General features: G+C 47.2%; 1 protein-coding gene across 1 annotated transcript; it reads left to right on the top strand.

Annotated features, from left to right (window-relative positions):
- The first annotated feature begins 1,362 nt into the window (after window positions 1-1,362).
- Window positions 1,363-2,338, top strand: cldn5a (claudin 5a). The gene has a single exon (XM_055655185.1). It carries the CDS (start codon window positions 1,605-1,607, stop codon window positions 2,253-2,255), a length of 651 nt encoding a protein of 216 aa, XP_055511160.1. The 5' UTR covers window positions 1,363-1,604; the 3' UTR covers window positions 2,256-2,338.
- The last annotated feature ends 11,688 nt before the right edge of the window (window positions 2,339-14,026 follow it).

Genomic DNA, 14,026 nt, shown 5'->3' with positions numbered 1-14,026 from the left:
ATTTTCCACCGTGTCACTGGGGGATTTCTGCGCCGTCTATTTGGGTGAAATGTTAAATCGGGACATTAAAGACCACCAGGCTCAAACTGAGAGGGGGGGTCGCAGAATAGTTGTTGCCAGTGTTCTAGCGAACAAACACATCCCACAGTCTGCATCAGTGCAACAGGTTGGTTATTATCGCTTTGTGGGACCTTCCTGTGTCAAAACTGGAGAACAATCCGGGAGCAAAATAAAATGGGTTGGTGGAACTGCATCTGTGGAGGGCATGGATGGGCGACGTTTCGGGCCGGTACCCTCAAAGGGTCTTAAACATCCCCTGTCCATTCCTTTCACAGATACTGCTTGACCCACAGAGTTCCTCCAGCACTTTGTGTTTTTGCTCAAGATTCTAGGAGGTTTTGCTGTTTAAACGCGAGTCTCCTTGTTCATCTTGCGCCTGTTTGCGTCTACATTCTCGCCACTATGTGTCCTTTCATACACCGCTGTTTCTGATCGTTCAATCCTGAAACATAACCATTTTTCAAAGCACTAAAACCACGCCCTCGCGGCGGTACATTTTGTTTTACATTGAATTTTCAGATTCCCAGTCCGTCGTTCTTCGCTGCCCCAGCTTTAAGGCTTTCATTGTCCCGGTCCAAGTGACAAAGAAACACCATTGAATCGCTTGAACAAGTTGTTTTGTAAGAGTCTGTGAGGCGAGGATGGCAGGGGAGGGGGGAGGGGGGGTCAGAGTTCCGACCCCCTGACTCGCCTCATGGCCGGCTCTCCCAGCGTTTGGTCTTCCTTCAGGTGATAGACAATCAGCAGCGATAGTGATGAAAGAAGGATAAGATTCGATGAGCAAACTGTCGGCTACCCCGCTCCGAATAACACTCTTTGACTCCATTTGTGCGCGATTGTATAAGCAGCCACAGGATGCCGGTGCTTTAGTTTGTACAGATGTAACCTGTCCGTTGCCGCCTGCTGCACCCACCCTGAAGTTTACTGTATACCAGCCGCCGCATATTACAGCAAATCGGACATATCTATAAAATTGGGACATACGTGAGAAAATCGTTTAAATTTGGTTCCAGCTGCACTCCTGTTGACGATCACCCCATGAGCCAGAGTGAGCATTAAAACAGTGGAGTGCGCTTTCCCCTATGTTTTGAGTTCTTATTGTGCAAGTAAGTTAGCAGTTATTTAATTATAAGCACATATATTGGCCAAGGCGCGGCAGATGGGGGGGCGGGGGGCGGGATATTCCCAACTGTCTGCCACCGTTAGACTGCACATAAGTCGATGCTTTGTCAGGCTGAGTCGGAGGCAACAGGCTTGTGCAATGCCCTCCACCCACACTCTTTGATGTGAGAACCGCATGTTTCTGTTCTCATTGGCTCGCCCTTGGATCAGTTGCGTGCAATCAGCTTCGGCCGGGGTAAATTGCCATTGGACAGCCCGCCCGTCGCTGGCTTTTATTGTCCGCTGTCTACTGCCTTCTTTTTTTCAATTTGAACGGAACGGGCTGAGAGAGCAGACGCTATGCACAAGCGGAGCACCGGAGCTGACGACCGACGCTTTCGCTGATCAAACTCGCCCGAAGACAGAAACTGAACTGTTGAGGGATGCCGTCGGCTGGTCTGGAGATCGTGGGACTGGGGCTGTGTGTCCTAGGTTGGCTGGGAGTCATGCTGACTTGCGGGCTGCCGATGTGGAAAGTAACGGCTTTCATCGAGAGTAACATCGTGGTGGCCCAGACGCTCTGGGAAGGATTGTGGATGAACTGCGTGGTCCAGAGCACGGGGCAGATGCAATGCAAAGTCTACAATTCCCTGCTGTCGCTGAGACACGACGAACAGGCGGCCCGGGCGCTGACAGTCATCGCCTCCATCATGGGACTCATCGGGCTTCTGGTCACCATCCTGGGAGCCCAGTGCACCAACTGCACGGAGGGTGTGACAACCAAAGCCCGGATCGTCATCAGCGGAGGTGTCATCTTCATCCTATCCGGTCTGCTCGCCCTCATCCCCGTGTGCTGGACGGCCAACACCATCGTCCGCGACTTCTACAACCCCATGGTCCCCGTCTCCAAGAAGCGAGAGATGGGGGCGGCGCTGTACGTTGGCTGGACCGCCAGCGCGCTCCTCTTCATCGGGGGAGCCCTGCTCTGCTGCTCCTGTCCCCCGAAGCAAGACCAGTCGTCCTTCGCCGTCAAGTACACGGCCCCGAGGAGAGCTTCGGCCAACGGGGACTACGACAAGAGGAACTACGTGTGAACGGGGTACCCCCCCCCCCCCCCTCCCCCGTTACTCCGAACAGACCCGAATTGGACACGGGGAGGGAGCGAGGAAATCGTAGAACCCACCAGCTTTCTATTCTGCTTATTCAAAGCAATCCTTTTTTTTTATTTAATGGATTTGTATTGTAAACGAAAACAGGGGGTGTTCATTGTATATCTAAAGCTGTTTGACAGCGTTGAGTGGACCGATCGAGAGCTGGAAGCGCGCTCCGAAAGTAACTTCACAAGCGATTGTTGAGGAACGTTTGAACATTGATCGATGGCGTTTGCGATGGGCATTTCTGCGAGCGTTGTGAAAGTGCGGGGGGGCACTCTCCCCCCTATCTCGGTCTCACGCCCGGACTTCCTCTATAGTACCCCGCCGGTCATTGTTATGTGGTCAGTGTAGACTGAGCCTTGTAGAATTCATTAGAAATGTTGATTCATTAGAAAAATTTGATGGGGGCAGAACGGTGCTTTTGCTCCAGAAGTAACACGGCGCTTTACTCACTTGCTTTAGTCAATACTCTTTTCAGATTGTTTTATCGATTATAAAATGTAGATGATCACAGACGTTAATGGTGCAATAATTATTCATTAGCTCTTTTTTATAATTTAATGAAACTAAAATTAGTTATTTAGGCGCAGTTGGCTTTATGCATGAGATTTGGAGCCCGGCAGAGATTGGAATCACAAAAATGCTGGAGAAACTCAGCGGGTGCAGCAGCATCTATGGAGCGAAGGAAATAGGCAACGTTTCGTGCCGAAACGTTGCCTATTTCCTTCGCTCCATAGATGCTGCTGCACCCGCTGAGTTTCTCCAGCATTTTTGTGTACCTTCGATTTTCCAGCATCTGCAGTTCCTTCTTAAACAGCGAGTGGAATCACTTTGTTTTTGGCTGTTTATTGTCACCTACGTCCTGTTAAAGTTCTCGATGGCGAACTCAGTGGGCGCCGAGACTTTCCGTAACCCATCAGACTGGTTTGAGACCCCACTCTTCCCAAATAGGCGATGGTCGCTTTTCTCGCGTCGAAGAGAAGAAGGGCGGACTCCATTTTCAGAGCGCTGATCCACTCCCTCCCATTGCTAACAATGGTTCAGAAACGCGGACACCTCTCGTCCCGTTCAAAAAATCTAGCGCCTGCAGTAGGCAACTCTGAGGAGATAGTGAGATTAATGATGGATATTGATACCTGAGTATGTACGAGGCAGGGCAGTGATGCCACTCAGTGTTAATAACGACCGGGGCCGTATTAAAGCAAACAGTATTAGTGCAGATAATATTAACGTAGGAAATAGTAATGCAGGCAATATTATTTGGAGGATGCAGAGACACAATTCAGCGTGCAGTGTTACATTTGGAGAGTGTGTGTGTTTTTAAGAAACCTGAACGGAAACCTCTGGAGACTTTGCGCCCCACCCAAGGTTTCCGTGCGGTCCCCGGAGGTTTTTGTCAGTCTCCCTACCTGCTTCCACTACCTGCAACCACCTGCAACCTCCGGGAACCGCACGGAAACCTTGGGTGGGGCGCAAAGTCTCCAGAGGTTTCCGTTCAGGTTTCCTAAGTGGGGCAGGGGTTACTGGAGCGGTGAAAGTAGGGATGGTGACCAATGGGAATTAAAAAGTGCTGTCGACGCGAAACGTTAACGGCTTCTCTTCCCGCAGATGCTGCCTGAATTGCAGGGGTTTCCCGGCATGTTATGATTTCAATGTGGGGGGTGGATGAATGTGGCGGAGACGGCGCTGTATCATCCTGGGACAGTGTTGGGGCAATGACTGAGGTCAATTGCTGCAGCGGCATCGTAATCTAGTCAGATGTGTTTTTCTACATAGATTTGCCAAAGTCCTGTGACTGCCTCATATCACACTGACAGCGCTGCTCTCAACCTTGCGCTGCGAAGCGTTGGAGAGGCGTTGGGATCATTTATGTGAGTTGGTGGTGAGAACTCTCGCCAACAAACCGTTCCCATGACTCGCCCCCCCCCCCACCCCCCTCTCCATTTGGTCTTTTATCTTTGAATGTGAAAGTAATAAATGCACAATGTGAGCGGTCACGTGGCTCTCCGAGGGGGGGGAGGCTTGCGCGGGATTGCTGGTGAGAGGACGTCCCGTCGCCCTGGTTACCGGAGATGCTGGTGGTAGCCAGGAAACAAGCCATTCTACGCTGGCCCCCTTCCAGTCTGATCCCTTGCTTGTCCACAAGCCTCGCCTCACGTGTTCTGGCTAAATGCATCATCAGAAACCCCCGCAGCGCACAAGGACTTGACAATGACTTAACCAACTCATCTGCTCTTGCCAGTGAGGGGAAAGCAATGTTGCAACCAGAAGACATTCCAATGCACACTCGACTGTGGGGAGGTGGCAACTTTGGGCAACGGGGGAGAATCGCATTAGCCGTCCATTATTTATACTCGACAGCTGGAACCGAAAGCAGGCAGGCAACGTTAAAGTAACCCATCACAGCAGCAGCGCAATTTCCCCAATGGCACTACTTATCCCAGTTTACCGCTCCAACCCACCTTCCAAACTGCAGAGCGCAAGGAAATACGACTAGGGATCGGCCACTTGCTTACTCCTTCAAACCTGCCCTGCTTTTCAATGTAATCATGGCTGATTTGCTCCGCGGCCTCAACTCCCACTCAAAGTCAGATCCCCGTTGCCACAATCTCTCAATCTCTGAAGAGAAGGAATGGGTGACGTTTCGGGTCAAGGATCTCGCCACCCAAACGTCACCCATTCAATATCTCCAGAGATGCTGCCTGTCCCGCTGAGTTACTCCAGCCTTTTGTATCTATCTTCGGTGTAAACCAGCATCTGCAGTTCCTTCCTTCACAATCTCTGAACGCTATCTGTCCAACTACCATAAACTTAGCATCACGGGATAATCTTTGCAACAATGTACCCCAGGGCATTATTTAAACGAAACCGTTCGCTGCCGCAATAGGGAGGGGTCTGACAAACGTTCCTGCGCTGTGTTACGGTTTTGCATTGTCTATCCTCGTCAAATGAAACAAAACTGCCTTTTAAGGGACATTTGAATACTAAGTAGCACAGCCTAGTTTAGACTGTAAAAGACCATCGGCGTAACCAATTCCCTCGGGCCATTGCGTTCTTTGCGCCATTTCGTTTAATTTTCCGATGGAGATGCAGTTCCCGACTGTAGGAGAAATAAAAAAACAATAATGAAATAGGAAAATCGCCCACAGTTCGCAATAACAATCGAGCAAAGCTCCCGCTATTATTCCAAAGGCGTAATCCTGGCCAGGAGATTGGCGTCTGTTAGAGTACGTGTTTCAGACGTTGCCATTTTGAGTACAAGCCTCAATTTACAAGATGGGGCTTTACCAGCATCCCTGGCCAAATCCTTTAACGGTGTGTTTTTCCCAAGCGGAAGATATGATAAAAGCGAGTCGCACCAGGCAGCAAGTTCATCAAGTATTCGTGCTTCTACATGTTCGTAACCAGTACGGGAAGCCAGCTGTAAACACCCTTCCCACCCCATCACCCCAACCAAAGAACGCCCTCCATCCAGGTTGTCGAAGGCAGGGCTCCAACATTGTGAGATGCATCGCAGCGCTTAACTAACCCCGAAGTTAAGAAGCCTGTTTGGATAATTGTAGTGAACGGTTAATAACCACAGTCCTCTGCATTTTCGCTAATGGAAACTGATTGTGTGCAGGTTCAATGTTTTCGATGCTACCGTGTATCATCTCACATTTATCTATATTAAAACAAAACGATTTCTTAGCCTCTCTATTTAATTTGATGAGCGCTGTTAATCGAGCCGTCACCTAGCAGCCGCCAAGGCATGTGGATTTGGCTGAGATGTCAAGCGATCTTGAAACAGGCACGTCAATAGAGGAGATTTTCTGCCCCCACTCCATTATTCCTCTTCCAACGGAGGCTCGGCGAAGGGATTATGTGCTCTGTTAATTAATTTGCTCGACCTCAATAATTTCTGTTAATGAAGTGTTCAACTTGCAAATGACCTCTCTTCCCCTTGGTTTCTATGAGAGAAGACGGTAGGAATTCGTTTTCCTTACCAAGAAAAAACACGAGCGTTTTCCACCTCACCGGTGAAATCTTGCCCTGTTTTATCTAGCAGGCTGAATCTCCATTTTATACCCACGCACTCATACTCCAAATTAGTGCTCAGTCCCCACTTCCTAAAATGTTTGCTCGGGGGAAATGATGGTTGTGGGGTCATGCAACATGCGAGGGGTTTGTAACATAGAACTTCAAAGCAGTACTCAGCAATCCACTGCAGTACTCTCACAGTAATCCACATAGAAACTCACGGGTTGGGTTGGCAAGGGCGTGGTTCGGGTTGATTTTTTCGTGATCTATCTAATTCAAATCCCCACGCCGCTGGAACAGACGGACAACGTTTGGGGGAAGAGGTGAAATTTAAAGCGCAGAGAGGTTTCGGGAACGAATTCCAGAGTTTATAACAGATGGGATTGAAGGCAGTCCTGCCAATGCTGACGATGTTAGATTCGGGATGATAAAGAGGTTAGGCCAGTAGATAATTCGGGCGCTTCTGGAAATTGGAGAGAGCAGGGTAGGGAGGGAGGGCATGGATTTGTAAACAGGGAAGAGTATTCTAGGATTCAGTCAATTGGCGTGATGGGTGAACGTTAATCCGTGGAATTAGGATTAACTAGATCACGGGGAAATGAGTCCAGCAGCAGGTGCATTAACCCAGCGAAGAAGGGTCTCGATCCGCAGCTTCACCTATTCCTTTTCTCCTGAGATGCTGCCCGACCCACCGTGTCCAACTTCGTTGACCCAGCGAGACAGACGTACACATCAGAGGCACGTTTTACACTATCACTAGGGGGGCTTTCACCAAAATGTGAGGAGATGGACCTTGAATTAAACTTTGACAGAACAGGTCCTCTACCATCCTACCCAAACCAGCCATCTCTGCAGCCCCCACATCTGACAATGAAGGACAGCAGAGCGACCCTGGAAACCGCGAACTACCCTCCACTTCTAGGGAGTCACCTCTCATGGACAATTAAAATTACCATTGCTTAAATTATCCGGTGCAACTATTAACCGTCTGACGAAACAAGGTTTGGACATTTAGATATAAACCTCAAGTCCCAATATCGCCTCGTGGTCCGCCTGGCAGAAGCGAACTACGGCCTATTGAGTATAACAGAGATATCGGCAACATCTTCCCTTAAAATATGACATTTCATTAAAACTGGAGTGTTCATCCTGCCATGGATCTGGAAGATGTTAAGATTGGTGGTCTGCCAGGCCAAAGAAAACCCAACCCCAACGCTCTAATTACACGAGTTGGACAGAGAAAGGGAGTAATAATAATAATAATAATACATTTTATTTATGGGCGCCTTTCAAGAGTCTCAAGGACACCTTACAAATATTTAGCAGGTAGAGGAAAAACATGTAAGGGGAATGAAATAAATAGTAGAGACAAGACTAGTACACAAAGTAAAGACAGAATTCAATACAAAACACAATATGAGGCAATTAATGCACATATGAAAAGGGAGGGGGACGTGGGGCTAAGGATAGGCAGAGGTGAAGAGATGGGTCTTGAGGCGGGACTGGAAGATGGTGAGGGACACGGAATTGCGGATCAGTTGGGGGAGGGAGTTCCAGAGCCTGGGAGTTGCCCTGGAGAAGGCTCTGTCCCCAAAACTGCGGAGGTTGGGCTTGTGGATGGAGAGGAGACCGGCTGATGTGGATCTGAGGGACCGTGAGGGTTGGTAGGGGGAGAGGAGTAGACAGCAGCTCCCATCATATCAAAGAGGAAGTGGAGAGTGAGACCATAGGACCCAGGTGGTTCGTCAACACAAAGCAGGTGCTGACATTCCTCAACAATGGCCACACTTACCACACCGGGCAGGATGTATCCCGGAGCCCAGCACCCGGCACCACTCACACTGCCCCATGGAGTTTCGGAACTCGTATTGATGCTGTATCTCTCTTTAATATGATTGCACCGCATGCCTTTGCCGTTTTCTTTCACAGATATAAACTACTGGTTTCAAATTTAACTAAAATCGCTAACAATATAAATATATATATATTTTTTTTAAATCTTACAATGATAACTTTTCTATAAAGCCCCTTAATTGCAACATCATCGGTAAGATTTCCGCAATTCTGGATAGAAAATGCTGAAAGCATCCAGCAACTTAAGCAGCTTCTTCTGAAAGAAAAACGTCTTGGGACTCTCCGATATACAGGAGTCCACACCTGGAACAGCGGATACAGTAGATGAGTTTGGAGGAGGTGCTGGTGAACCTCTGCCTCACATGAAACTACTGTCGGGGTCCCGTGGACGGAGTCGAGGAGGGACGTATAGAGACAGGCGTTGCATCCACTGCGGTGCAAGTGAACCTCTGCCTCACCTGAAAATGACTGTCGGGGCCGCTTGGGCGAGGTGGGCGAGACCAAGCGCAGGCTCGGCGATCGTTTCGCTGAACACCTCCCTCAGTCCGCCTAAACCTACCCAATCTCCCGGTTGCTAAACACTTTATCTCCCCCTCCCATTCCCACACTGACCTGGGCCTCCTCCATTGACAGAGTGAGGCCCAGTGTAAATTGGAGGAACAGCGCCTCATATTTCCCTATGAACATTGACTTCTCTAACTTCAAATAACCCTTGCTTTCGTTCTCTCTCCATCCCTCCCCCTTCACTGTTCTCCGACCAGTCCTGTTGTCTCCGACATCTCAGTTTGTTTTGTTGTTACTTATTCCCAGCTAACATTGATCCATTCTACTTTTTCCTTGATCTTGATGTCCTGTTGTTTTCACACCTAACACCTCCTTATATATGTTTCTCCCTCTACCCGAACATCAATCTGAAGAAAGGTCTCGACCCGAAATGTCACCCATTATTTCCCTCCAGAGATGCTGTCCAAATGTTACTCCAGCACTTTATATCTATCTTCGGTTTAAACCAGTATCTGCAGTTCCTTCATGCACATTCCTTCAGCAGAACCTGCTTTTCTGTCTTATCCGTGTCACACGGACCATGAGAAATAGCGCTTACCCCTTTCACCAACCTCCTCTCCTGTCAAGTCCAGACACAAGAAAATATCCTGTGGGTAGGCAGCATAATGTTTGGGTCTCACAGCTGCGTTGAGTGGTATCTCTAGAGGGGAGGGCTGGGGATGCCACTGCCACAATTACAATCACGGTCATTTTCAGTCCCCTCTAATTAAATGCGCTCCGTGCAACCGGATTGCTCATCCTCCTGGACTCATCCCTCAGGCTACAACAACCTCATACGTGTTGAGGTTCTTCCATCGCTACTGTCTCTATCCATATACTGGCCTCACTGGTACTCACACTATTATGTCCACCGTGACTGGCCAGCTCTACTCTATTTAGTCTAAGAGGTGCGACTGTCTCCGGGATAAAGTATCAAGGTATCTTGCTCGCTCCCCGGTGCTTTGCAGTGTCCACATTTTGAACTCTCAGTTTGATCCGACCCTTTATAAGTTAACGCAAGGATTAGGAAAATTAATAATTAACAATTGTGGGAAGAGTTAAGGGACCAGGAAACATAGAAACATAGAAAATAGGTGCAGGAGTAGGCCATTCGGCCCTTCGAGCCTGCACCGCCATTCAATATAATCATGGCTGGTCATCCAACTCAGTATCCTGTACCTGCCTTCTCTCCATACCCCCTGATCCCTTTAGCCACAAGGGCCACATCTAACTCCCTCTTAAATATAGACAACGAACTGGCCTCAACTACCTTCTGTGGCAGAGAGTTCCAGACATTCAAGTTTTTTCCCATCTCGGTCCTAAAAGACTTTCCCCCTTATCCTTAAACTGGGACCCCTTGTTCTGGACTTCCCCAACATCGGGAACAATCTTCCTGCATCTAGCCTGTCCAACCTCTCATGTCTCATGACGTCTCACGAAGAACGTCTCAGAACGTCTCATGAAGAAGTGCGAGAATTGATTGCGGACAGAAACATGGAAAGACATGTATTGAGTCCTGTGGCAGGAATGAGACCAAAGGAAGTGCAATGACAACTGTCAATGTCACTCACTCCAGTAATATAAATGTACTTTTCTTTCGCTTTTCAGGGAGACACAAATGCACACGGCAGTCAACACACACTGGAAAGATAACAACATAACCTCTCAAGCCAATAGTGCCTGCAAGGTGCATTTTTGACCATCTCACAGCACTCTATATAGGACAGGCTCGTCCCTATCACCGGCCCATCAGCTCAGAAGAACATATGTAAACTGAAAAACAGCTAAACTCTGAATTAGTTCGGCCTCCCCGCTACAGGTCTAAACCCTGGGATGGAAATTCACAGCTTCAACTCCCCCACACCCGGGCAGAGGATAACTTTATGGACGATCTCGGGGAATATGCAATAATGATCATCTTTCAAGTAAGACAAATTCCATTGAGGAACGTTCACTGGTTCAATGGTACTTTATTGTCACATGTACCGAGGTAAAGTGAAATTCCTTTTTTTGCTGTTCAGTAAAAGTATTACTAGACATAGGCACAGTCTGAGTTCAGAATAGTGCACCGAGATCTGAGACAGTCAGTACACACCATGTTTTGGCGCAATTTTTCAAGATTCATGTCCAAGTTGTTATAAATGTAGTTCTTCATTTGGGAGGGGTCACCGTGCTTTCTGCTACAGCGAAACCGAATACCAGGATTCCCCTGAATCATATCTTTTAAGTGGCTGAACTGAAGTTGAACTCTCCCGAGTGGCTGAACTGTTCCCAAATCAAGGTTGATAATGACTTCGACCGAGGACAAACGATCAGGCGACACTGGAGCTGAAACGCAGTTAGCAACGACAACTCTATACGTAGACGTTTCTTGCAGTTTGACTCCAACAATTGAAAGAGATTGTGACAAATAATTTCCAAACTTGACTGCCCACATAAATTCATCTCCAGTCTTGGTACATTACAGAATGCAAAGCACAATTCTAACAAACGAGCATGTGGCACAAACCCAGCCTCAGTGCTGACTGGTGTCATTAAAGACACCATCATCTATGGTGTCAATGCGGAGATAACAAAGGTTCAGGCTATACCTAATCAGGATCATTCATCATATTCTAGACCAGGATATATTACGGGACGTTGGCTGGTTGGGGAGAGTGTGGGTGTTCCTGTAAAAAATAACGACAAGTTTCCGCAAAAACAAACATCGAAGTCTTTTGTTGCAGGAATTATGAGATACCTATATACGAGTTGCTGTTTAAAACACTTACAAATGGGGGGGAAATTGTCATTATGGTACTAAGAAATGGTCATATTATTAAGAGCTCTGTTTGTATGTACCGTGCATCATTGACACATCCATTCTGTAACACCATCAGTTCTGGCCTCTGTCATGGGGGATCACCTAAAACAAGTCTCCAGTGTGTTCAGAATTTAGATTAAAGTTCCCAAATTAGTTCATGTTTCAAGGATCAACGATAACAATATGTTTACAGAAATGAGCCTCTGAACTTATCAAAGTTAATGTGTTAAACTAACTGAGAGGCGATGGTTGGTGAATTGAGATGATAAAAACGCCACATTTACTTTGGTGCATTGGTGTCAGTCCTGAAGGTTTGGGGGGGGGGGGGGGAAACAAATGCGAGAAAGCACCAATGAGTAACACAACGGACCCGGATACGTGTTTGAAAAAAATAAAGAATTTGGATTTATGATATACAAGGCTGTTTGTTTCATTTACTGCTGGGACAATTGTAATGAAACAGTGGGAACCAATTGGAGGAATCCGCCACAGGATGCACAAAGGATCAGGAGAAACCTTTTCAGTCCTTCGATTTAGAAGAACAAAGGGGTTAAGAAATATGTGTGACGCTACTGAAGGGAGAGCCTTACATAAAGCTGTTGAGGCATAAAAGTGAGGAGAATTAAACTAATGTATTGAACTATTTCTGAAGTTTTACAACATTAATATTCGGAGAAATATATGTATGTGTTGCTGACATTAAGTAAAAAAATATCTGCATTCACATACACTGTTCGTGGGAGAAGAGGAACTAATGCTCCTTACCATCCATGGGACCATCATGTATCAGCTTTTCTAATTATACAAGTTGCGGTTTTATGGGTCTTGATCACTTGTTGTGGTGGCTTAGGCATGTAACAAAATGCCTGACTGCATAAGCCAGTCTATATACACCGAGGGTGGGGAAACTCACCGCCAACTCAGTACATTTTAACATTCAGTATATTTTATTTCACTAGATTTCACATTAGTGATAGGATTTGTCGATCCACGGTTTCGCTTCTTCCGCAGAATCATTGAGAAAATGACATTCACAATGAGACCTTGAAAACCACAGCTCTGTGCGTGCTGAGTCACCACCTTCAGCAACAGAGAAACGGAGCTTAGAGAGGATAACCAGAGATAAGGTTGGGATGGGGGAGTGGTGATAAGGACGATTTGCAGCTGTGGAACAATAAAAGAAATACTGAATTTAGAAACACGGGAGATTCAAGTTGTTGTCAGTGTGGGTCACTGGGTGAAGAACACGGTCATAACGGGAACAAACAAGACTTTCTTAGCTATGACCCTCCACCTAAATCACACTGGGTAATAGAATAGCTTGTTCCGCTTTGTTAGTTACTGCTACTTGCTTGCATCCCACGATCTTTGCTTTTCTTCCCAAAATAAACTGTTACTTTAGCCAACTAGTGTCAGCCCGAACGCTTCAGATAAACAGAATAGACTTCGATACCAGTGAGGGGAAGCAAGAGTGGCCGCGGGGAGGGGAGTTTGAACTGTTGAATGTTGGTGAGGGAGGAGTGGCCTGGGAGGGGGGGGGGGGTTGTAGGGAGGGAAATCTGCAAGTTTGCTCTCCCAGGTTTAGTCCAGATTTGTTGCGACGGAAACCTAATTTCTGAAAGCTTCCCAGTCTTCAATAAGATAAAGAACCCTTCAATTCAAACAAAGGATAGAGAAACGCCATGACAACAGTGGATACTTTTCCCGTTGCTCGGATACCGAGCGCTCGTCATATTTTTTTAATGTAAAAGATGCATTTCTTCAAATGTCAGTTGCTGCTAGCAACAAGGGCTTCGTTTCTGGAGCCGGGAGCGGAGCATTAGTTCGTTTTGGCGAACCTTTTCGAATTATTTTTGAATTATTAGAGATTAAGAAGGAAAGTCAATTAAAAAGGACGAGAGGTGCCAGCAACCGTTCACAGACCTGTGGCTTTGGGGAGGCCCAGTGAAAGGTTTGAAGTGGCTTGAGTAGAACAAAGGGAACCTGCTTAGTCTGAGACGATTATTTAAAGAGGCAACGTTAAGGAGAGACACGCACAGGAGGTCGGGGAGGTGGGAAAGGAAAACATCGCAGTAAGGCGTTAACGCACGAAGCGAAAGGGCATATGTGAAAGGCGACAAAAAGTGTTGATGGCAAAGAGTCAACAATAATACAAACCTGCACAAAAAGAGCAAAATAGCGAAAGCAAATCTACACCCAATTACCCCGTGTTTAGTGGTCACGACATGATCCGCACGCTCTTTGGCGCTCTAGTGAGCCTTCACGTTTCCGAGTGTTTTTCCTGTACTTAGCGAGTGATAAATGGCCGTCACTCGTGTCGGTGATGGATGGGGGCCATTTGTGGAAGGAGAATGGGAAATACGCGGGTAGTGACTGCGGATAAGGATAGAGGGATCTTATCAAAAACTCAAGGAAGAAGCGCAAGCACAATACACTGCACACGCTAGTTAGTAAACGCTAATGCATTTCGTTGTCTCTGTACTGTACACTG

This window comes from Leucoraja erinacea, chromosome 25 (assembly GCF_028641065.1).
Source record: "Leucoraja erinacea ecotype New England chromosome 25, Leri_hhj_1, whole genome shotgun sequence".
Classification (NCBI taxonomy): domain Eukaryota; kingdom Metazoa; phylum Chordata; class Chondrichthyes; order Rajiformes; family Rajidae; genus Leucoraja; species Leucoraja erinaceus.
This window is presented reverse-complemented; position numbering and strand designations above follow the sequence as displayed.

Bases quoted from the DNA above. Each gene is read 5' to 3' on its own strand.
- cldn5a (XM_055655185.1), top strand. From the start codon at position 1,605: ATGCCGTCGGCTGGTCTGGAGATCGTGGGACTGGGGCTGTGTGTCCTA.